This window comes from Dipodomys ordii, unplaced genomic scaffold (assembly GCF_000151885.1).
Source record: "Dipodomys ordii isolate 6190 unplaced genomic scaffold, Dord_2.0 Scaffold24, whole genome shotgun sequence".
In the NCBI taxonomy this organism is placed as follows: domain Eukaryota; kingdom Metazoa; phylum Chordata; class Mammalia; order Rodentia; family Heteromyidae; genus Dipodomys; species Dipodomys ordii.
This window is the reverse complement of record NW_012267240.1, coordinates 11,445,594-11,470,534: the sequence shown is the minus strand read 5'-3', so window position 1 is coordinate 11,470,534 and position 24,941 is coordinate 11,445,594. Positions and strand designations below refer to the sequence as shown.

Here is a 24,941-nt window from a genome sequence, read left to right as displayed (position 1 = left end):
AGCGGTATGGAGGTTCCTCAAAAGACTAAAATTAGCCAAGCACCAGTGGCCCATGCCTATAATTCTAGCTATTCAGGAGGCTGAGGTCTGAGGATCATGGTTCAAAGACAGCCCAGGCAGAAATGTCTGTGAGACTTATCTCCAATTTCCACCAGAAAACTAGAAGTGTACTATGGTCCAAAGTAGTAATAAAGTGCTATGTTGAGCATAAAAGCTCAGGGACAGTACTCAGGCCCTGAGTTCAAGCCTCATGACCAACAACAACAAAAGACTAAACATAGAGGTTCCCTATCATCCAGCAATTCTGCTCCTGTGCATTTATACAATAGACAACAAACCATGCCACACTAAAGCTACCAGCACAACCATTTTCATTGCAGCATTCTTTACCATAGCCAAGATACAGAATCAACCAAATGCACTTCAATGAACAAATCGATCAAGGAAAGGAATTTAACATCCATCAGAAAGAATGAAATTGTACCATTCATAAGGAATAGCTAAGGGGCTGAAAAGGTGGCTCAGTGGTAGAGCGCTTGCCTTGCACGCATGAGGCCCTGGGTTCGATTCCTCAGCACCACATAAGCAAAAAGAAAAAAGCCGGAAGTGGTGCTGTGGCTCAAGTGGTAGAGCACTAGCCTTGAGCTGAAGAGCTGAGGGACAGTGCCCAGGCCCAGAGTTCAGGCCCCGTGACCGGACCCAAAAATAAAAATAAAAAATAAGGAATAGCTAAGACTTGGAAAAATTTGTAGCAAATGAAGTAAGCCAAACCCAAAGGTTGCAGTTTCCCTCATTTGTAGTAACTAGAATGTGCCTATAAATCTACAAATAGATACACTAAATTGTAAAAGAAAAAATACACTGATAAATGATAAATTATGCATGTCTCTAGGCTTTCACACACTGAGAACAAAGGAAGATATTCTTAGGAGAGGATCACATAGGCACAATAGCGATGTGCATCCTGCCATATAAAATAACATTTATTGAAATGAACTCCAGGAAGTGGAAACAAGCAGTTTTGTTGTTGCTGTTGCTGTTTTAGTTTTTATTTCCTTTTGTCTTGTTTGTTCAATTATCTGTCTTTGGGAGGGTAAAGGGGCCACAGAAATGGTAGGACAAAGGATGAACAAATGCAGCAGTGAAACTAGATCCTATGTTGAAAATGAACTATACAACTTGAGGGTGGGGACAGGAGGGAAAAACTGGGAGAGAGCAAGGGAAGGGGTGACATTGTTCAAAAAGAAATGTACGCTTTACATGACTTATGTAACTGTAACCTCTCTGTACATCATCTTTACAATAATAACAAATAAAATTAATTGATTTAAAAAAGATTTCAAGCCCTAATATGTAACATGTATAACGCAAAATATGTATAATATGTATATTTATAAATATTATAGTTTATACCATATATTAGGTTATATTATAGTTAATATTATATGTTATGATTTATATTATATATTATATTATAGTTTATAGTATATAGTGTATTTTATATTATATATGCTATGGATACATATATATATATAACACATGCTATATATAAAATATATGGTTATATGTTGTATGTTATACATTATTTATCATGTGTTATACATTAATCATATGTGATTTGTGATATATGACATTATATACATAGTATGTAGTATTATATAATATGTATTACATAATTCATAAATATGTTCCATATATTATATTATGTAATGTGTGATATATATTGGTACACATGTGTACACAAATGTGTAATGTCTTAATACACATACTTTTTGTTAATTACTGCAGTCTTTATTTTTCCCCTTTATTTGCTCTGCTCACCTTGTCTAAGCTTGGGAGACCAATGTTAACAACCTACAATACATTAGCCCTTATTTGTCTTCCTACAGTTACATTTGTAATCAGAAGTATATGTAGATACAAACCTGCAGGTGCAGTACACACAAATGTTTCTGTCATCTCCAATTTTCTGCATCTCACTAAACAACACATGGGCATCCCTCCAAGGCAAATGATGTAGCTCTACTTCTTTTTTAATGATGGCATGATATTTTTCATATAATGATCTTCATTGTTCCACCATTCCCTGTTTCTACGCTGCTTGCAGATTTTTGCAAGGCTGTCATAGAGATGCATGTACAGGCATGGTCTATGCTGATAATTTTGTTTCCTTGGGAAATATCCCCAGGAATGAAACTGCAGGATCCAAGAGTATATGCACTTTGGTATTGCAATTATTTGTTGATAGACTGCTTTTCTTAAATAGCGGTAATATTTCACATTTCCAGAGCAGTTAATATTCTAATCAGAGTAAAACAAATTGTGTTTAGAAGGCAGAGAATACATAACCTTTTGTGCCTGCAGTCCGTCTGTGCCAGGCTTCTGAGACAACAGTTCTTCTTCTCCAGCCTTCTCATTGGCTGGCCTGATTACTCCCCATAAATATGGAGCTCTCTGGGATCTTACCAAAGGGCTTTACCATTTCCTGGATGTCTAGAAGTTATTTTCTAATGATACACTAGTATATTCTAAAGTTGGATTTGTTTTTTACCTTTTTCAACGGATAAGCGCCATAGCATTCATCAAATTACCAAAGTAGTCCCTGACCCCAAAAAAGTTTTAGAAACCATAGATCCACAGAGTTGTTGTAAGAGACTTGGATTACTGTTGATGATATAATTTGATTTTGCAGAAGATACTACCTAAAAAAAAGTTTTTATCAGCAAGTCCTTTCTTTTTTTTTTATTGTGAAAATACTGTACAGAGGGGTTACAATTACATGGGCAAGATATTGAGTACATTTCTTATCAAGCATTGTAGCCTCCTCCTTTGTTTCCCCTTCCCACCCCTTCCCATCCTTCCCCCGGCCCTACCCCCATCCTCCCCGCCCCCACCAAAGTTGTAAAGTTTGTTTTCGACATAACTACTTGTACATACAAACATTTTTGATTCACATTATCTTAAGAAGGAGAAAGTGCTACAAATAGTGAGCAAAGGGGCACAGGTTCTAGGAGAGAAAAAATGGGGGGGGGCAGGAGGGAGGGAGAAACAAACCAGGTGAAGGATGGTTTCTTGTCCATATTGTCTTTCTCAGCAAATCTGAGAGCTGATGTTGGCTTCCTTCCAAAGATGGGGAAATATGTGGATGGAGAATGAAAAGGAAAGCCAAATGAGGTATAGGAGGGAAAAAAGTATAGAATTTTTGAGCATCTCTCTTGAAAAGATGCAATGAACACATGTAAGTCAGGGGTCAGCCAGCTTCCCATTGCTCTTCCACAACAACTGGCTCTCTCCACTCGCACTCTCAGCCCCAGGCAGGCAGTGCCAGCAGAGGAAGGCACTCCATAAATGTAGATTATAACTAATTGAAGCATTTTTACAGAAATGTGGGTGGGCCCTTCAGTGAGAGTTCTTTGCTGGTAAAGCAAGAATGTCATGGTTTTCCTCTATTTGTAGTTAATACCAAGAAAGATTAAATAGGCATCTTCCCACCTCTCAGGAAAGTGTCTAAATCTTCATTCTTGCAAGACTCTCGAAACTACTCTGCATTCTATCTCCTTTGTTTCATAGTGATCATCCCTATCATCAAATGGAATATTATAATCCTGACAATTGCTTAGCACGGCTAGTGAATATTAAGCCATTAAATGAATAAGAGCACTAGCTCTGAGCACAAAATCTAAAACAAAAGACAGAGACAAAAAATGGATATTGAAAAAAATCTTAAGCAGCGTATGTTGGCATATGACTGTAATCCCAGCACTCAGAGACACCAGCAGGAGGATCTTGAGCTCAAGGACAGCCTGAACTACAAAACAAGGGCTGGGGATAAAAAATGAGGGCTGGGGATATAGCATAATGGTAGAGTGCTTGTCTATCTTGAACCAGGTTCTGAGTTCCATATCAAGCACAAGAAGGGAAAAACAAAAATTAAGAAATTATGCTCCAAAACTAAGCCCCATTAAAACTGGCAAAGCTTCTTTAAGTTTATGTTTGCAGATTGGAAGGATATCTGTCCTCAGAAATAGGTGCTAATCTTATACTAAAGGTCTCATTGCAACACTTCTAGAAACAATACTGTTTCAGTTGTAGTTTTCCATTTTATCTGTCTTAAGATGCATGGGAGAACTGAAAAAGATACAGGAAATGCAAAGCAAGCTCATCTGATAGGGATCTTGTACCTCAGAGAACAATCTCTTTAACAAGAGCAAAATCTCCTTAACAAGAGAAAAATCTTTAACAAGAGAGCAAAGACATCCATATTTTCTCAGTCTTGTAGATTTTTCTGAACAGCTAGCTACCTTTCCAAGTTAACAGTATCTTTATACTGATGTATGAGTAGTGCAGATATCCATATGTGCATAAATATATGTATATCATATGTAACAGATGTATATTATATGCATGGCTAGCTAAGTGTATATTTTACACAGACACACATACTTTAAGAGTTATCTGTGTTATTCATATATAAAGAAAAATATTTTAAATTAAACCACTTAAAATATTTAAAATTAAACCATTAATTACACCATTTCGAAGCCTTGGAAATTACCCAGTTCTCCCATTCAAGGAAGTGCTAGCTAAAGAAATTGGACATACCAGGGTATTATATGGATTCAGACACAAATAATCCATTTCAAAAGACAGTCCACTAGTAGATACAACTAGGATTTACTTAGTTTTCATTTTAATGGCTTATAAGCATTATAATCATTCCAGAATTAATTTTTAATCTGTATTAAAAGTTCAAGATTGTTTATTTAATTAAAAGCAGGATAGGATTCTTGCCTTCATTATTCTTCACCACTTTAAGTCAAGAACTTGTAATGTAGTATATTTAGTTATGTGAAGATCTAAAAGCATGTGTGCTTAAGAAGCCAACTCAGCAACTGAAGATGCTGATTTTACTTTAAGATAGTCACAGCTGGCCACCCATGGCCCATTCCTATAATCCTAGCTATTCAGAAGGCTGAGAGCTGAGAACCTTGGCCGCCCATGCAACAAAGTCGATGAGATGCTTATCTGCAAGTAATCACCAAAAAGCCACAAGTAGAGCTGTGGCTCAACTGGTAGGGCACTAGCCTTGAGCAAAATGCTCAGGGGCAGTGCCCAGGGCTGAGTCCAAGCCCCAGGACCGGCACACACATACAAAAATTATAGGTAAAGATCAGATTCTTTTTCAATAAAAGCAACTCTACATAAGTAAGAATATACTCAGAGTGTCCATCAAAAGAGATCCAGAACTGCCCTAGTTGTTAGTCAATTTCTATCATCTTCATTTCTGATTTACTATTATCCTGACTTTTCATCACAAGATGACAGAGGGCCAGGGAAGGAGAAGGAGGAAAGAAAATTCTAATTATTCTCTTTGAACATTTTATAATGAGAGAAACTCCATTTAAAAGGTACAGCCACTCTTTCTGAACGTTCAAGTCAAGACTTTACTTCAGAATACAATATGATTATCCCAATGGAAGCCTTTTTTTTTAAAAAAAAGGAAAAACAAAAAAGATTGAAGCCCAGAGCTGGAGGCATGGCTCATGAGTAGAGCTTCTGCCAACAAGTACAAGGCTCTGAGTTCAAACCCCAGTACTGCCAAAAGAAAAAAAAAGGAGAAGTTAACATAGCATCTTTCCCAGAGAATTTTTTGAGCCAATTTCATCTTTACAAGACCCCACCACCACTAGAACTCCAGTTGTAACATCTTTCTCTAATTAGTGGAAGCTACAAATAAAGTTTCAAGGCTTGTGAAGTGATAATTAGGATAGGTAACTTCTAAGATAATAATAATAATTCATTTGGCAACATGGCTCACTCTGTAATCGTAGCTACTCAGTAGTCAGAGGTAGGAGGATTTCACTCAAAGGCCAACCCAGATAAAGCATAAACCCTATTTGAAATATAAACTAAAGCAAAAGGACTGGGAGTGTGGCTCAGCAGTACCTCTGAGTTCAATGCTGAACCACAAAATAATAATAAGCAATAATAATAAATAGTGCACACACATATGTACTTTTTGAGAAGAAAGCATCCAATTCACCAGCTCTAATGTGTGATGCTAGCCATCCTTATTCCTAAAGGCCCTTGGTGATTCCAGCGTTGCCTGGAAAATTTGGTCTTGCTGCCTGATGTCAGAGCAAGACAGTGTTTCCAGAGCAGCATCCTCCATTCCAAATATAAATTATTAGGAATTGTCAGGGCTATTTCCTGGAAAGCTCCCAGCAAACATCCTTAGAATATAAGCATCCTTAGCACTATAAGGCACACTAGACCTTCTAGCACCTTCCATACCATGTAAGAGACTAAGAACTGGGAATGCCCCTTGGGTTTCTCCCTGCCCACCATACACAAAGGCCCCTCTTCGTTGCTGAGGTGAGGGATGTCAGGGGTCCATAACCTGAGGGGTGACCCTCTCTGCTTTTGCATTTTTCCTCCACCTATCGAATGTGTTCCCTGCAATTTCACTTAGTTAAAGGAGAAGTCGGTCATGTTTCAGTTTCTAATTCGTTTATTCGTTAATTTAAACATCTTAATTAGTTACTTAATTAAGAGTATTAAGAAATACTCAGGCCCCTTATGTGCCTACTAGGTTAATGATGTGGAATTGCTTTAGTGGAGTTCCTCTATATGAAGAAGCAAAGCAAGAGGCTGGACAGAGATGCACAGGTTTTGTGCTGGATCTCCTTACTGTGTGGTGTCATTGGGTCAACTCAAGTGTGGGCCTCAATACAATTGACTGCTTCTAGAAAGTGAAAGTGGGCACTAAAGAAAAAGGAAAACACTGTCAAGAAAAGAAAATGACTTTTTCTTAATAATCCAGGAATTGAAACAAGGGCCTCATACATGCAAAGCATATGTTCTACCATTTAACGACACCTCCAGCTCTGTGGAGACTAACTTGCAAAATTCAAAAGCTACCACATAATCAAAAGCTATTCAAGAAAAAAAAACTTTAAAAAAAGAGAAAGCATAAAAGAATCAAACTAGCATAGTTCAGACATTTCCAAAAAGTATCTTAACAAGTATAGTTACTCTGGTTTTTACAACACAGAAAATTCAAAAGGAATCTAATGAGGCATTTAAAGAGTCATGCACTAGGCCATAAATGACTTCAATATAGGTTATAAAAGCCTCAACAATTGAGATAACTGGGAAAAGTCCATGTGCTCTGAGCTGAAATGTTTATGTGAAAATTTGGAAATGCATTTTAACCTAAAACTCTTTGCCTTTAAAGGGTTCCTAATGTCGCATGTGCACCTATGTTTTCGTTACTAACAGGGCACATGCTACATTGTGCTGTGACCAATAGTTCTTCTCCATAAAAATAGCTCTCAGCACTAACAGGAGTGTAACCTAAGGATTATGAATACCCCCTGGGTTCTTCCATCCAGTTCTTTTCTCAGTAAACAGACACTATTACCCTTGTTACCTTTCTTCTTCAGGCCTGTGCTGTCCAAAATTAGAGCCACCTGCCACCATGTAACTGATTTGTCTGTCAACTCCTTTGCAGATCTTTTTTTTTAATTTTATTTGTGAAGATACTGTACAGAGGGGTTACAATTACATGGGCAGGATAATGCGTACATTTCTTACCAAGCATTGCAGCTTCCTCCTTTGGTTTACCCTTCACATCCCTTCCCAGCCTCCCCCCTCCCCCCCAATCCCAATCTTTCTCCTTCCCCCCCCTTGCAGATCTTTAGGGATCTTCTAGTCATGATCTTCAGCCCTACTGAGACCAGTCTGGGGAATGAGCCTTTAGAGGAATGGCCAGATGAAATGACAGATCTGACTATTATTATTTTCAGTGGAAAAGAATAGTGGTTATGCAAAGCATTTTTTTTCTACTAAAATTAGACATCATTAAAACTAGAAAGCACTTTAGGGATCATCTGATCCAATCCTAATCCTATTTTATGTCCTGAGAAAGGTCAATGGTGCTCAAAGTTGTACCCATAGATAGAAGAAAGGTTTAAAAAAAATCTGATCTCCTGGCAGCTGGCCTAATGCTATCTTTCACTACACAAAGTCCAAGTATGTAGTACAGTTAGCAATCCCCGATGTACTGAGATAACCTTATGGCTGCTCTGCTACCCCTCCCAAACCTCCCGCCACAATGAGGAGGGAGGAATTAAATGTAGTTCCATCCATCCCACTGAGATTATTCAATCAACTTGGGTCAATTTGTGTTCTCTCCTGTTTCCCACAACCTCTCCAGGATGATGACTAGATGTACATAGTGACAAGCGAAGATCCTAGCAACCTGGGAAGGAACAGGAAAGTCTTGGACCCATACCCACATCCTCTCATCTCTCCCCTAACTCCACTGACCTCGGTGGCATTTGTACCTACTTCTAAGCAAGCTCACTGTTGGTGCACTATGCTAAAGACTGTGACTGTTGAGCACCTGGGTGCCCTCTCTTGGCTCAGGAAGATCCTTGCTATGTGCTCTGCACTCTCTAACCACCACCACCTGCTTGTACAACCCACCACTGGTTTATTTAAGGGATATACCAGTCCTACAGCAGCAATACTCAGGATGCTGCCCAATATGCAACTTCAACATCCCTGAATGAGGCACCCTGGAAAGTCGTCCCTCTCCCACACCATAGAAAAGATCAGGGTAACAAACAAACAAAAAAAAAAAAACAACTCAGGTTTTCACCCTACCCACCATACTGCAGAGGCCCCAAGAACGCTGCTAATGAAATGAAGATAACAAGCCATGATGTGCAAAAGAAAGCAAGCGCGAGTGTGTCTGGGGGTGTGATCTTCTCTACTTTGGCATTTCCCTTCCCCTCTCTTAATATGCCTCCTCTTCTTCACTCTCTAGAGACTTCAGCCAGAAGAGGAAAGACAGGTCATTGCTCCAGTCTCTGATTTCCCTGTTTTCTTCATGATTTATGAGAGAGGGGAAAGAAAAGCACATTGATTTAATATTTTAAAATATTTTCCACATTACAGATGTTACGTCCATGGTTCCTGAACATGGGATTCCACAGTATCTGCAGGGGATTCGTTCTAAACCTACTCCCTCTCACCTTTATGAGTCCTACAGTCTGAGACGGAATGGGGTAGCTATTTGCATCTAACCAATGCATGTCCTCCCACAATCCTACAAATCATCTCTAGATCATTTTTAATAGCTCTATAATGTAAATGCCAATGGAAATAGTAGTTACACTGAATTACTCAGGGATTAAGGACAAGGAGAGAAAACAAAACATGTTCAGGACAGATGCAATGTTCCTTTATTTTTTAGTATTTTTCTCCCCACAGTAAGTTGAATGCATGGATGCAGGACCCACAAAGTACAAGGGGCCACGTGTGCATTCAAATCCCTGTTCTGAGGGTCACTTATCTGATTTGGATCTACTTAATCTCGGCCTGCTCATCCAAAGTACACCGACCACACCCTCCAGCAGGAGCTATAAAAAGGGAGGTAAGATTAGCCACAGGGGGCATCAAGGAACCAAATTTGTTGGGACACTAGAAACAGATGGAAAAGAGATAGGTCACTTCAGAAAAATAAAGACTAAAACACCAAGGCCTTTGTGATTAAAAGCTCCAAAAACCTAGTCATGATGTTATAAGCTGAAACATCTTGGCTGTCTTCCTATCTCCTACTATTGACACTTTGACTCTTATATCATTTTATCCAGGAATAAACTAGGGAGAGGTGGGCGGGAATCTGGCTTATGGGAAATTGTGGAGGACAGAGAAATCTCAAAGGTTAGAGTTAACATCTGTGCAGCATGCCACATTCCCTGAAAGAAATGTGACATATCAAGTGAATTAATATTTCTCCTTTGAAGTTCTTCTTCATATTTATCCTTCCTCAATGTGAAATACAATCTTCCATTCTTTTCCCAGCCTCAGAACCTTGAAGAGAAGCATGCTAAAACTTCTCCCTGTGAACTTTTACCTCTATGTCCACAAGAAGGCATGCATTGTAGCTTACAAGAATTACAAGATGCTTCACGTGGGATGAGACACAGCCCCAAATAGAAAAAAAAAAAAGATGCAACACAAGGCTGCCAAAATTAGGTTCAAAGAGAAAAGAAAATTAAAAGCAAGTATGAAAGGCTTCTTGTCCAAGATCCACAGAACACAGGAACTACTAAGACTATTCAAGGTTAGAAGCGTGAAGTAGTCTGTTGAGAAAAGGGATAGAAAGGATCCAGTGAAGAGCAGAATCAGCTAAGCTGAAAAACTGGAGGGAAAATAGAGCACCCTCAGATCCAAGATACATCTGCCTGCACAAAAAATACCAGGCCTCCAACTCTGAGAGTGCTTGAAGTCATAGTAAAATAGGTTGCTCTCTCTCTCTCTCTCCTTCTCTCTCTCTCTTTCTGTAGGTCTTGCTGCTGTTGCTATTTTGCCCTTGAGCTCCCATCCCTACCACCACCACCACCCCCATACCAGGGATTGAGCCTAGGGCCATGAGCATGCCAGGAAGCTTTCTACTGCTGCGCTACCCCCAGCACCTAGTGGATGCCTTTTCACATGTAACTGCCACTGGTATGTTTTACTAGCTGGTTAGATAACAGAGAATTGAGAAAGAACTTTCTAGACATGGAACGAACATAAAATGAAGAGGTAAAGACAGATGCCCAGGGAAAGCTAGAGAAAGGTAAGCATGCATACCACCACCTTTTTGAACCTCCAGAGGTGAATATTAAACACGTCTCCATTCCTGCCGTGAAGGTGCTTAACTATTATGTCCCTTATTTAAAAAAAAAATCATGCTGCCAGCCAGAGACTGGTGGCTCACACTTGTAAGCCTAGCTACTCAGGGGGCTGATATCTGAGGATTGAAGTTTGAAACCAGCCCAGGCAGGAAAGTCCAAGAGACTCTTATCTCTAATTAACCACTAAAATTACAGAAGTGGAGCTGTGGTTCAGCACTAGCCTTGGTAGAGCACTAGCCTTGCGGTAGAGCACTAGCCTTGCGGTAGAGCACTAGCCTTAAGCAAGAAAAGCTTAGGGACAGTGCCCAGGCTCTGAGTTCAAGCCTCATTTGCATGCGCACGCACACACACACACACACACACACACACACGTCAGGCTACCTTCTCATCCGCAGATATCACATTCCCTGTGACCCTTGCTTTTATGTTCCTGCAGAAACTTGTAAGATGAAAAAAGAACCAATGCAGATTGCAGACAAGACGGGAAGATGGCAAGATGACTTTTATCCTATCCTAATCACTTTAATCTTTCATCCTATCAGCACTCAGACTACACACTCAATTTAAGAATAGAGATTGGGTTCCCAATCCCTATTATTTTCAGCATGATGGCAAACAGCTAGGCCATCCATCACATAAACAACAAGCAAGCGGGGAGGAAGCTAACATTTCGTCCTTGTTTTGAGCAGTATTCGCCAAAGCTGTGCCCTACAGAGTTAACGAAGGCCCTGCGAGTGAGAGGAGGAGGAGGAGGAGGAGGAGGGACAGGCCCTCTTCATTCTTCCTCGGCTGCACAGCTCCACTAGGTTCTTTGGGGGCTCTGACTAGAAGAATCATTTCTACAGCTATAGGAACTCTGCAGATTCCTTTCCCAGAGTATGCAAAACATCTCAGCTTGCCCTTCCAAAAAGGAAAATGAGGAAAGAGATGACACAGATCAAGACGCATGACATTCATTAACTGCTTTGTTGGATGGCAACTCCTTTGTACAACTACTTAAATATAGTAACAATAATATAGAAAACTGTGTGCCACATAGCCTAGAAAAATAAATGTTTTCTACATCAGAATATTAAATAAGCTAAGGAAATTAAAGTTTCCCCAGAGAGGCTTTTCATCTAGAGTGAGTTGTTTTGCAACCAACTTATAAAAAGTTGGTTTTGTTAGGACATTGGATTTCAGGACACCTGTGTGTGTGTGTGTGTGTGTGTCTGTGTGTGTGTCTGTGTGTATAGATGTGTGTACATATATATATATATACACATACACATCTTTACACACACATCTATACATATATATACACACATACACATGTATACACACACATATATACATATATATTTGACATGATGCTGGCCCCGAAGCAAGTAATAAGAGCCCTCAGGCTGCCCAGGTGTACTACAATGTTATTAATTCCACTACAAGTAAAGTTTCTCTTTTGCTCACTGTTGAATGGGCCGTGCAAACCAGTTGGTGGCTCGTAAGCACCATTGATGTTACTTCTTTGGAGAAGTTCACCCTGTGATGTCTGATAAAAAGAGAGCCAGAGATGATAAAAGAGCTTCCCTCCCTCTCTCCCTCTTGAAGTCCAAGTTCTAGGGCACTCCACGTCCACGGCAGTCGGCGGCTGGCCAAGTGGATGGGAATGTCTGCAAGCTACTGTCTAACACCAGTTTTGAAAAAGCTAACTCCTGGTGTGCTTGTTTGTCTCCAATACTTGATATCATTTTTAGATTAGTAATCTGGAACCTGTAGGTCCCATAAAAGCTCCAAAGGACTGAGTATATGGGCAAAATACTGGCAGGATTTATCACCCTCTCAAAATGAGGTGGGGGAGATTAAAAAAAAGAGAAAAAGAAAAGAAAGGAAGATATATGATGGCAGGTAACTATACATAGCTTCCTAATTGGACTGAAAGTGTTTCCTTGCTATTTTTTTCTCATTTGATAAGCTTCATGAAGAAAAAGAAAAAGAAACTAATTTTAACCAAACAATTCTAAAATATTGAAAAAGTTGAATACTTGGAGATATGAATCTATCTGATTCATGTAGCATCACCAATTACCAAAACAAGCACATAAAATATTAATAGTCAGATTTGTTCACCCAAACTAGTGAGCTGTCTAGAATCCCAGATATCAGAACTCAGAAGGAAATGGTCTGTTGCAAAGTCAAATGAATTTATCAGGCTAAAATTAGATCAGATGCTATTACTGAGTATTACCATTAGGAAAGATAGCTCTCCATATTTCTGCAAAAAAAAAAGGAAATATTCTTACAGGAATGGAAAAAAAGGAATGGCTTCATTCTATTAGCCTTCCATTCAGCATCCCATGCCAATCCTATACTACAACAGTTTGCTTGCACACCTTTCCTAGACTTTTTGTTGTTGTTGCTTTCTTTTAATGTTTGAAGCCATTAGTTCAAAACATTAGGTGCTATCCAGAGATATTGTTACAGAAGCTGGCAAGAACATCTCTGCTTGTTCATCCCACCTAGGGTTTGAAGGCTGGGCTCCAGTCTTTGCAATCCCAACATGCATCTCTTGTGATCAAGTTACTGTTACTCAGAAAACTATGGGGGATGTACTTTAAGCCTATTAGAAAACAGAACTAAGTCAAGTAATCAAATATTTCTGTTTATGTCACACCGTGGTACTTTGGAAGTAATTTATAGTTAGTTAATCCTCTCATCACTGAGCTTACCAACTTACTATGCAAGAACAGAGGACTAATACAGGCAAGTCACTAACCTTAACTGGCAATTCTGAAAGGAAAAGAATGAGATGAACTGGACTGCATGATGCTTCAATCTACAGATAGGATTTTCACGGAGCCTTGATGGTAGAGAAAGAAGCTGATACAAACACTAACTTTGATCTCTGGAAGGTACCTTATTCTCCACTCCCCCTCTCTCTCACAGACAGACAGACACACACACACACACACACACACACACACACACACACACACACACACACACACACATACAGATTTGGCATTTTACACAAATATCAGCCTCCAGCAAGGTCTTCATCATGTTAGGCAACAATAGATTCTACTTTGAGTCTTGCTTCCTTTAATGAAATGGATGAAGTAGCTGCCAAGTTTCACAGAGAGAAACAGGGACTCAGAATCTCCCCTGTGATACATCATCCACTATGGAGATAATTTCACTCCAAGTGACAGAACGCTCACAAGAACTCTGTGAAGAATAAACTCAGGAGGAGCTCCTGAATGATTTTAAAGTCTGCTAGCCAGACATCCCTTCCCTTTACAAATACAGCTCTTTTCTCCCTTGACATCACAATTCTTAAGAACCATTGTCATCATCACCACAAGCTTTCATCATCATCATCATAAATGCTTTCATATTTACCTACTTCATTTGATACTGACAGTCACATTTATACTGGCAGGTAACAGAGACTCACTCTACAAATGCACAGAAAATCAGGGCAATGGAGCAAAGGTCACCACAACTAATAAACAGCTGACAGGACCAATAGCCTTCCTTCTACCCTCCTTGGTGGAGAAAGCTGACCACTGACCTGCAATATCTATTGTTCAGCATATTCTTGCAATGTGTCAGGCAAAGTCATCTCCTTCAAAGTGTTTTATGCCAAGACTAGGTGTCCCTGTAGAAAACTCTGCCATTTAAAATCCTACTCATAGTGGGTGCACTTCACCATATTGAAGGCAAGTTGGCATCCAAAATGGTTGACTGGGAGCCAATTGTGGCGCTCTAATCTTTGCTCATGCTGTCAATGTGACATATGAAAAAATATGAATAAAGTGACAGGATGAAAACAAAGCTCATAGCTGGTGCGAGATACACAGACAGGGTGTTAGCCTCACACGCAATGCAACTGGGTCAAGTTAACACCTTGTGTTTCCCCCACATATGCAGTGTGTGGAAAAACTATTTACAAAATGTTTTTAAATATTTAAGGCCAAATAAACTGATATTGTTGGGAAACATTTACTCTGACCAGAACTCCTTTACTTGTCCTAATCTCCTGTGAATAAAAGAACCAAGAATAATCCGAACGATACAAAACTAGGAACAGTACAGATTTTAGTACCTTCACCCAGGAGGGTCAAAAGGGCTTAGTGTTGGTCTCTATGTTGACTGGTGACCATAACAAAAAATACAATGACAAAAAAAAAAACACCTCAGGCTGGTCTCCTGTGGCTCAGGCCTGTAATCCTAGCTATTCAGGGGGCTGAGATCTGAGGATCAGGGTTCAAAGCCAGCCCAGGCAAGAAAGTCTGAGACTCTTATCTTCAATTAACCACCAGAAAACCAGAAGTGGCGCTATGACTCAAAGTAGTACAGCACTAGCCTTGAGCAAAAAGGCTTAGAGACAGCACCCAGGCACTGAGTTTAAGCCCCTCAAACTGACCAAAAAAGAACTCAGAAGAATGACCCTGTAAAAACAAAAAATCATTAGGACCAATGCAATCAAATAGGCCTTTTAGAAATTACCTGACTCTGCAGTTCACTTTGCTGCTTCAGGCGAAGATTTTCAGGTGTATCTGCCACTGTGGTGAAGGACTGCTTTGGGTAATGTCTGTGGGGAAAAAAAATTAAAGAAGATAATTTAAATATTGTGGTACAAAATGATGCTTTATAAATCAGTTGTTTCATCCTTTGTTTTCTGTCACTATGGAAGAGGTTCCCTATCTTGTGGCTAAAGTCCAATCTCTCTCTATTTCTGTCTCTCTCTCTGTCTCTGTCTCTTTCTTTCTCTCTCTCTCTCTCTCTCTCTCACACACACACACACACACACACACACACACATACACACACACATTATTGTAGGTTCTATCCTGTCCTCATGACCAGTTACTCCATTTTCCCCACTCCAAAAACTTCAACTATGGCTTCTTTATCTATTAGGGACACGCTTAAAGTTCTTCTACTTTTACCATTCCTGCCTTCACCCTGCCCACTACTCCAGCATGTAAGCCATAGTTCTGTCTTACAGACAAACCTTAAAAAGAGCCTAACTTCACTATCCTCTGCTATTCTCTCTTGGATTCTTTGTCTGGCTCAAGTTTATTTACAGAAGTTTTTCTCCCCAAAGTCATAGTAATTCCTGTGGACAGATCTAACAAGCACCTTTCAGTCCTCTTGCTCAGCCTTCCCTCCATATGGCATGTCCTCTTTCTCAGATCCACAGTATCAACCAGTTCCAGCTTGGTTTGACTCTAGTTTTTCCTTCTTTACCTCCTTTAGGCCTTTTCATTGGCTCACTCCCATCTCAAGGGTCCTAACATGGGCTTTCTTCTCAGTCTGCATCATCAACCAGGCTCTCACACATTCCTGCAACTTCGGGAAACTTCTATCTACATGTTGATTTCCTCAGAATCTGAAGAAATCCATTTTCGCTTGTATATCACATACCCATCACAAACTCCATCAGTCTGAAACTCAACCATCCATCAATCTACAACAAATTCCTCCTCATGTATTCATTTGTACCCTGGTAACCAAGTTATTCAATGACCAAGTCATCAAGTAACCAAGTCACATCAATCAATCAATCACCAATTCATCTGCTAAAATATATCTCAGAAATAGTTAGCATTTTTAATTTTAAGCCACATTTATTCTATGATACTTTCTGGTCTTCCTTTTCTGATCTGAATTTCCAAATAAAAGTTCCCAAATTCAAAATGAGTAATATTCCCTGAGTATTTGCAAAGGCTTTCCGCAGTCTCTATGCTCATGCCTCTACAGAATTCCCACTCATGATCATGCTAACCATGGGGGACTACTTCATTTCCTTTTTTACCTTTTCCTTTTCAACTTTCCCAGAAATATTCTTCTCCTTCATTGGAATACCATCCCCCTTCTCACCCCTGGGCAATTGTGTTCATCGTTCAGACCTAACCCTAAATGTAACCCTCTCCAGAAAGTTTTTCTAGTCTCTCAACTTTACATAGGATTGGACTCAGGATATACTTCCTTTCTCCTATTTATAATGCTTAACATACTCATTTGTCTCTTCTGAATAGCACCTCTTTCTGTCTCACAGTACAATGAAAGTTCTGCGGCAATATGAACAGGTTTTCTTGTCTCTTGTCAGAAAAAATTCTCCAGCCCTACCGGTGTACTGCTCTCAGTAAAAGTCTGCACAAAAGGAGAGGCTGGGAAATGGATAGAAAAGGAGAATGGGGAGTTGGGGGTGATAGGAGGGGGTAGCAGGATAGATGGACTGAATTCTATTGTTCTGGAGCACAGTAATTATTGCACTACGGGCAATCATTAAATGAATACTTCAAAATAGCTAGTAGAGAAGATTTTGAATGTTCCCAACACAAAAAGCAATGCTATACATCTGAGGTAATTAATAGATATAAGCTAATCATCCCAATGTGATCATTGCACACTTTGTATATGTACTGTGTCATATAACTATGTACAATTACTATGTGTCAAGTAAAAAATAAATATAATAAATAAATATTTGCAGACAGCAAAAATGGAAAAAGAGAGAAGGGGGAAGATAAAATTAGCCGAAGCCAAAGAGCTGACAGAGGACTGCAATAATGCTTTACCATGTTATATAACATATTGTCAGAACATGCATAACACATGGTGGCTTCTCATGTTCAAAGATGTTCTTCCTGGTGATGAAGAGGTATCTTTTTCTTATTTATGGACATCCCCAACATGAGTTCATAGCTGCAATCCTCTCTATGACTTCCCACAGCCGGCTGGCACCCTGGAGACACAGCTAGCTGATAGAATTCTTATCACCTTAAAGGCCTCGGAGAACATCCTCCCTGTTTCTTTTCCCTGGCTCCTCTCCTGTTTGCTGTCTCCCTATCTCATCCTGTGGTTTCTCACACATCTCCTCCATCTCAAGCTCTCCTTTCCTGATAGAAGGTTCTTTTCACCATCCCTGTCCCTGGCTTCCCATGAAAAGGTCTAGGGAGTATCTTTCGTTAGCACAAATAAACTCTGGAAAGCCTAGCCGATATATTTTAACCTTTCAGAAATAAAAGACTAAGTATCTTGCAGCCCCCTTGGAGTAAACTGGATGGCTAGAAAAATATATATATGCGTGCAGCATTTTTCTGCCATCCTTCAAGAATTTCCTGTCCCATAAGAGGCAATGTTCCAGGTAACTCAGATGGATCTATGAGATGTACAAGTCGTTATGTCGAAAAACAAACGAACTTGACAACTTTGGTGCAGGGGGAGGAGTGGAGATGAGGTGGGGGGAGGTGGGGGGAGGATGGGAAGGGATGGGAAGGGGAAAGAAGGAGGAGGCAGCAATGCTTGATAAGAAATGAACTCGTTATCTTGCCCATGTAATTGTTACTCCTCTGTACGGTATTTTCACAATAAAAAAATATTTACATTAATCTTTTTAATTAGGAAAATAAATATTTGAAAGAAAAAAATGGATCTGGAACTCTTTGGGCTCTTTTTTTAAAGCTATTTTAATTAAACTTTTTCAAAAACCTTTACATCAAGTCAGACACCAGTGGCTCACACCTGTAATCCTCGCTACTCAGGAGGCTGAGATCTGAAAACTGAGGTTTGAAGACAGCCCAGGCAGGAAAAGTCCATTAGACTCTTATCTATAACCACAAAAAGCCAGAAGTGGAGCTATGGCTCAAATGGTGGAATGATAGCCTTGCACAAAAGAGCTCAGGGTCAGTACCCAGGCCTGAAGTTCAGGCCCCAGTACTGGCACCAAAACAAACAAACAAACAAACCCACCCTTATATAATTTTCCTGCCTTCTCAGAGCATATACAAATCTAATTTATATTTTTTAATAATCTAGAGCCATCTTAATAGATTCTATCAAATTACAATATAAAGAAGTGGTGATTTCAAAGTTTTCAAAATTCAGAGGGCTGGGCTCCCACACAGGATCATTATGGAGTTGGGGTGACTTGCGGGAGGGTTGGTTTTGTTTTTGTTTTGTTTTTACAGTACTGAGGATTGAACTCAGGATTTCAAACACTACCCATTGGAACCATACTCCTAGTCATTTTTTTTTGCTTGTGTAGTTTGTTTTTAAGATCGGGTCTTGGAGTTTTGTGAAGGCTGGCTTTGGATTGATGTCCTCTACCCCATCCATCTGACTGCCAAGCATTTTAAGGGTGAGCCACCATGGCTGGACATATTATAGTTTTGTGGGGGGTTTTATCACAACCATTAGACTGTCAAAATATAATTTCTCACAGAAGCTTAAGTTGTCTTTTCTTCACAACTTCTTCTAACTCAGATGAACAAACTAGACAGTGAAATAGAGGTCTCCCTAAAAATAAATGTCTATGATTAGAGATCTTCAGAAAAGAGGGTATCTTCTCTATTCCTTTCTCACTATTTCTAAAATAATTTCAACAGGTACACTGTTCTACTTTTATATCTACAAATAAAGTACTCTGATCATGTTCAGACTCATTCATTCTCTCCAGTCACCCTCCCACCATTCCCATGTTTCTGTCATTCTTCTTAGTGTGTATTAAATGTACCGAGGATTTTTACCATAGTATTTCAGATACTCATACATTGTATTTTAATCAAAACAACCCTCTCTATTGCTTTCTCTTTCCCTGTCCCTCATCCTCCCTATTGACCAATAGCTTTCACTGAGATTCCTCATGTCATTTTCATACATAATTACGATATGTGTGATAGTATTTGTTTTATTTTATTTGACGATGCTGTGGCTGAAACTCAGAGAGGCTTGCCAATTACCCTCCGAAAGCAGACGGCAGCTGCCAAAGAATGTATTGCTAAATCAAGATTTCCTGTGGACCCAGTGCAGAAAGAGCTAATACAGCTGGCCCCTGTGCCAACCTTGCTTCCCATGTCAGCCCTTAGCTGAGGTCTGGGAAGTTCTATTCAGGGAGGGCTTTCACCACCATTAATCAATAACCACTCACCACTACAGTTTGTGCTAACAGATAAACACCAGCCTTTCTTATGGGTATCTGGGCCTCCAAACCCTGTAGGCATTGAGTTTCTAGAGCTTCCTGGTTGACAATATTTGGTATGTATGTCAGTCAGACTTTCAGTTTTATGAAAAAATACCTGAGACAAACCAGAAGAAATGATTCGTTAAGCTCACGGTTTCAGAGGTCTCCATCTATTACGATGTAGGGGGTTTCTCAGCATAACAGCCTCCAGCAACCAAGAAGGAAAGAGAGAAAGGAGGGAGGTAAAGAGGGAGGAGGAAGAGAGGAAGGGAAGGAGGGACGGAGGGAAGGAAAGAGGAAGAGAAAGAGGGAAGGAGGGAGAGAAGAAAATAGAAAAAAGGAGGAAGGGAGGGAGGCACACCTGTGTTTGTGGCCTTTCTCCTGTTTCCCTTCTACTCCCTCAGGACTCTAGCCTAAGGGACAGAGCTGCCCACATTTGGGACACATCTTCCCCTTCGTCATCCCCATGCTTCACAGACTCCCCCAGAGGTGTGCTTTCCTAATCTCCTAGGCCTCTGTCAATACAATCCAGCTTGCAATCGAGATAAACCATCCCAACTCACCCCATCAAGATTCTAAACACCTGCCTTGTAACTAGAAGCTTGCACCTTGCTTCTCCTAGACATGTCTTGTGCATTGTTCCCCCTTTGCTGCCTTTCCCTGGAAGCTTTCCAAATAGTAAAGCACAGCCATGATTGAGCACCTCCACATACATGCTCAATCCCATGAAGCCACATGATGAGCAAACTGGGGATGGGCTGAGGGACACCAATACAGGCTGCTGAGTGCCCCAGGTATCACTCATGAAAGAGGAAATACCTTCACATTTTTTAAAATAAACTATCTGGGCTGGGAAGGTGGCTCAGTGGTAGAGTGCTTGCCTTGCATGCAGGAGGCCCTGGGTTCGATTCCTCAGCACCACATAAGCAAAAAGAAAAAACCCGGAAGTGGTGCTGTGGCTCAAGTGGTAGAGCGCTAGCCTTGAGCTGATGAGCTGAGGGACAGTGCCCAGGCCCAGAGTTCAGGCCCACAACTGGCAAAAAAAAAAAAAAAAAAAAATAAAATAAAATAAACTATCTGCTTTTTCCAGAAAATGTAACTTTATTTCTTAAGAATGTTTTAAAAAAAAAACAAAAAAACTTCTGACTTACTAAACTATCTTTTCGATGTGTCTCTCTGAGCAAGAGGAGGACCAATGACTCAAGCTTGGATGTCATTTGCAGTCTGATTGGTTTAGTCCAGAAAGAAATTTCACCCAAGAACTAAGATTGCAACTGTTCTGTATGTGTAGAGATGACAGAGGCTTAAATATAATTGTGAATATTTCTCCCAAATCCATTTTATAGCAACCATGATTGATTCACATCACTCAAAATGACCTTTAGAGAGTAAAACTAAAACATTTTCTAAATAAACTTGGAGAGAGAGATTCTAACCATCATATCTTCTAAGAGGCTACTTAAAAGGAAGTACTATAGGAAGAAAGGAAACTATTGCAAAAGGACAACTTAAACTGCCAAAAAGGAATGGTAACCAAAAAAAATCTAAGTATGTATAAGAATGTATGGGAAAATAACAATGTCAACAATGAAGTTTATCAAGATAAAACATAAGTACTGCACCACCATTTGAGACAGTATGTGAAAATTGAAATATTATATGGTCCTTCATGAGAAAGCTTAGGATATTATTAAAGTTCAGACTTTGCTTAATAGGTGTAATAAAATTTTAAGGATAAGCATAAAGTATGGGAAAAGCCTACATAAACTCAAATCCTATGAAAGGAGAAAAAATACAACTTCTTGAAAAAGACCAAATATCTATCCAACACAATAAAAAAGGAATGTGAACAGAAAGAAAAAGTAGCACAGAATAAACAGGATAATGATTCAATAATCAAAAAATGGAAATAGACAATATCTATGAGCTAAAGACCTCAACTTCCATATGATTTTAATTCTACCATGAAATAGGTACACTAATGAGTCAAAATACTTTTCAAGTATTAAAGAATAGTAAGAGCAGAGACACAGCTGGGCTCCGGTGGCTCATGCTTATAAATCCGAGCTATTCAGGAAGCTGAGATCTGAGAATCATGATTCAAAGCCAGTTCAGGCAGGAGTCTGTGAGACTCTTATTTCCAATTAAGCATCAGAAAACTGGAAGTAGAGCTGCGGCTCAAAATTGAAGAGCTCTAGACTTGAATAGAAAAGCTCAGGGACAGTGCTTAGTCCTTGAGTTCAAGCCCTACAACTGACAAGCAGAAAGAAAGAAAGAAAGAGAGAGGGAGGAAGGGAGGGAGAAGAAAGAGAGAGAGAGAGAGAGAGAGAGAGAGAGAGAAGAGAGAGCTCTGGCTCAAGTGCAGAGCACTAGCCTTGAGCAAAATAACCTCATGCCCTGAGTTTAAGCCCTAGGACTTGCACACGTGTGTGTGCACATATGCATACACACACACACACACACACCAATCGAGATCTTGCATATTGACAAGGTTTAATTCACCAATAAAAGTACTATTCTAACTGTAAATATAGCTAGTATTCACCTCAGAAAAATCCCAAGCATGTGTATATGTCTGTAAGACAAAGAAAAATATAAAATTGATAGAGCGGGAAACCAGCACAACTCCAATAAAGAGACAACTATACCCTTCTCCTGGTTATTACTAGGTCAAGCCAGTAGACACAAAATGAGTAAAGATAAGCAATAAGCAAAATACAGAACCTATGATTGTATTAATTCTGTCTCTGGACAGGAATAGCATTCAAACTACATGAACCCTAATACTGACACTGGCCAGTTAAAAAGGGTTCAAGACTGATGGGAGCAAATGATTCCCAGGAGCCACTAGGGAAATGGCCAGTGTGAACCAGGCTGGGCCAATGCCTGTCTCTCACAGCTCTATGCGGGAGAGTAGGGGGAAGGAGGGGGGGAAACTCAGTGTAGAATGACAACAGACATAAATAGAGAAGCAGGGGTATCATTGATGAAGATTCATTGTATTCGTAAACGGCTTGTTAAATGGCAGCTCATTTGTACAACTACTTAAAGATAATAAAAAATAAACATAAAAATTTTAAAGGAAAAAAAATAAGAAGATTTTTCTCTCTGTGTGACACTGACATTGCTCCTACATCACTGGGTGGAGCTTTGCCGAGGGTGCTTGTACCACTCAGATGTACCGAGAAAAGATTATTCTGTGGACTTGGGGTGGGCCAGGAGGTGGAAGGGGACAGGCAAAGGGAGAGGGAGAGCCAGGCTAAATCAGACAGGATGGAGCACCCCATGCTAACCATGAGAAAGCAGGAAGAGCTGAGGTCCAGGGGCCTTGAGCTGAGCACAGAGAGGTCAACACTGGCACCGGAAACAACTAAAACAGACTCAGCAAGATGGCAGAGTCACAGAGGCTGGACCAAAACTGCCCCTGTGCCACACAGGATGACAGGGACCCAGGGAGCTTATGATAATAAGCAACCTCAAGGCAGAAATACAAACTGATGGATTTACACGGCTGTGGAGCCATGTGCTCTAAAAAAAATGAAACTCTTTACAGATTTGTTTAAGGAAGAGCTCATCTAGTGCGGCAGAAAACTGCCGCAGTGAGAATGGAGAACAGCCAGGGACTGGCCTTGCAAACACTCTCCTGCCTCTGCTCATCCTTTCTACTGTCTACTAAAGTTAGTAGACAGCCTAAATCCCCAAATGCAAGCTGCAGGTTTTTCTGCACTTGTTCAAAGGAGGAATGCATGTGTACCTAGGATACCATCTTTGTTCCATTTCCTTTCCCCAAAGGATACGTAAACTGCCCATTCCTCCTCCCTGAAACACTGCTACTTTAAGAAAAATAGCCTATTGCATGAGAGAATGAAAAATAAAAAAAAACTCCAAGTGTTTTTCCCCCCTTGAAAAAAATTCCTGCTGAGCATAGTGGTACATTCCCGCAATCCCAGCTAGTGAGGAGGAGTCATAAGCAGAAGGATCTTGGCCTGATGCTGGCCAGGACAACAGTACAAGACTTTAGCTAAGGAAAAAAAAAAAAAACCAACAACATGAAAGACAACAGACATGGGGTGGGGTTCTAGTGGTATAGTGTCAGCCTAGAAAACTCAAAGCCCTCAGTTTAACCCCCCTATACTATTTTTAATTAAATAATTATTTGTTTTAAGTTCCCAGCACACTTCCTTGATAATGTGGAGAAATAATCTCTCATTTGGGTTGTCTTCTCCAGTGTGTAAAATTGAACAAAAGAAGAAACTCTCACACTACATGGCTTCAGATTCACATGATGAGAACATCGGCAATTCCACACATTCCCACTAATAATCCACTGATAATTGAATATTGCTGAGCGAATCCCTGTTGAATACAGAGCCATTTTTAAATAATACCTTTTTAGATTTTCCACCTAATAGAACCATATGAGTAAAAAAAAAAATGTACAGGGGGACTTATTTCTACAACTCAACAACTATTCAGCCAAAGAACATTTTAGTCTGACTATGCTATTCTTCCAGAACCTACTGGTTTCCTGTGTTCCTCTGTGTACCTTGCTAAGGCGCTCATGTAATAATCTCTTAGTGAATCTCTTTCTCAGCCCTCATCTTCTATTCAACCACTAATCTTCCTTCCTGTAACACCTCCATAAACAACTCATGTAGAAGGCCGCTGGTTGCAAAACATCCATCTTATGATTTTAAAAAAAAATAAAAAAAAGTGAATTTGAGCAAGTAAACAGGAAATAAAGGAAGCTCACAGAGAACCACCAATAGACACAATAAAAGCGAGAAATGGATTATGATAATTGAGGCCTCACACATGAAATGCAAGTCCTAGCTGAAAGGAGTTAGAGATTCTAAACCCAGGGCTCTCCAGAGCGTAGTCAATAACCTGTCCAACAATTTACCAAATTCTCTGCCTGCCTCTGAGGGTCAAATGACTTGCCACCTATTGATTTACTTTCTCAGCGGGACTCCATTGTAACTTGTCTTGTGCGTTTAGAAAGGAAAGCATTATCAAAGGGATTACACAGTAAACCTGACCTTCCACACTGTGAAATGCTTCTCCACCATTGGACAGGTTACTTAAGATTTTTGAACTGCAGCGCAACCATTGAGAAATTAATGTGTGGATACACACATGCATGCACACCTATGTGTTGTTTAAGGAAAATATGAACTGAAGAAGGAAACTTTATTTCCTATACTTCTGTGGATATTGGTCACAGGAACATACAAACAAGGCAATATGTGAGAGAGAGCTGAGATTTGCTGCCCACAACACAGCAGCAAGAACAATATCAC

The 24,941-nt window shown here is 39.9% G+C and overlaps 1 protein-coding gene across 1 annotated transcript in view; it reads right to left on the bottom strand.

The window, feature by feature from the left end:
• Window positions 1-24,941, bottom strand: part of Nebl (nebulette) — a 319,353-nt gene that overhangs the window by 183,365 nt on the left and 111,047 nt on the right. The window contains exon 3 of the mRNA XM_013014764.1: window positions 15,180-15,264. Coding sequence (XP_012870218.1) covers window positions 15,180-15,264 — 85 coding nt within the window. The remainder of the gene's footprint in view (window positions 1-15,179; window positions 15,265-24,941) is intronic.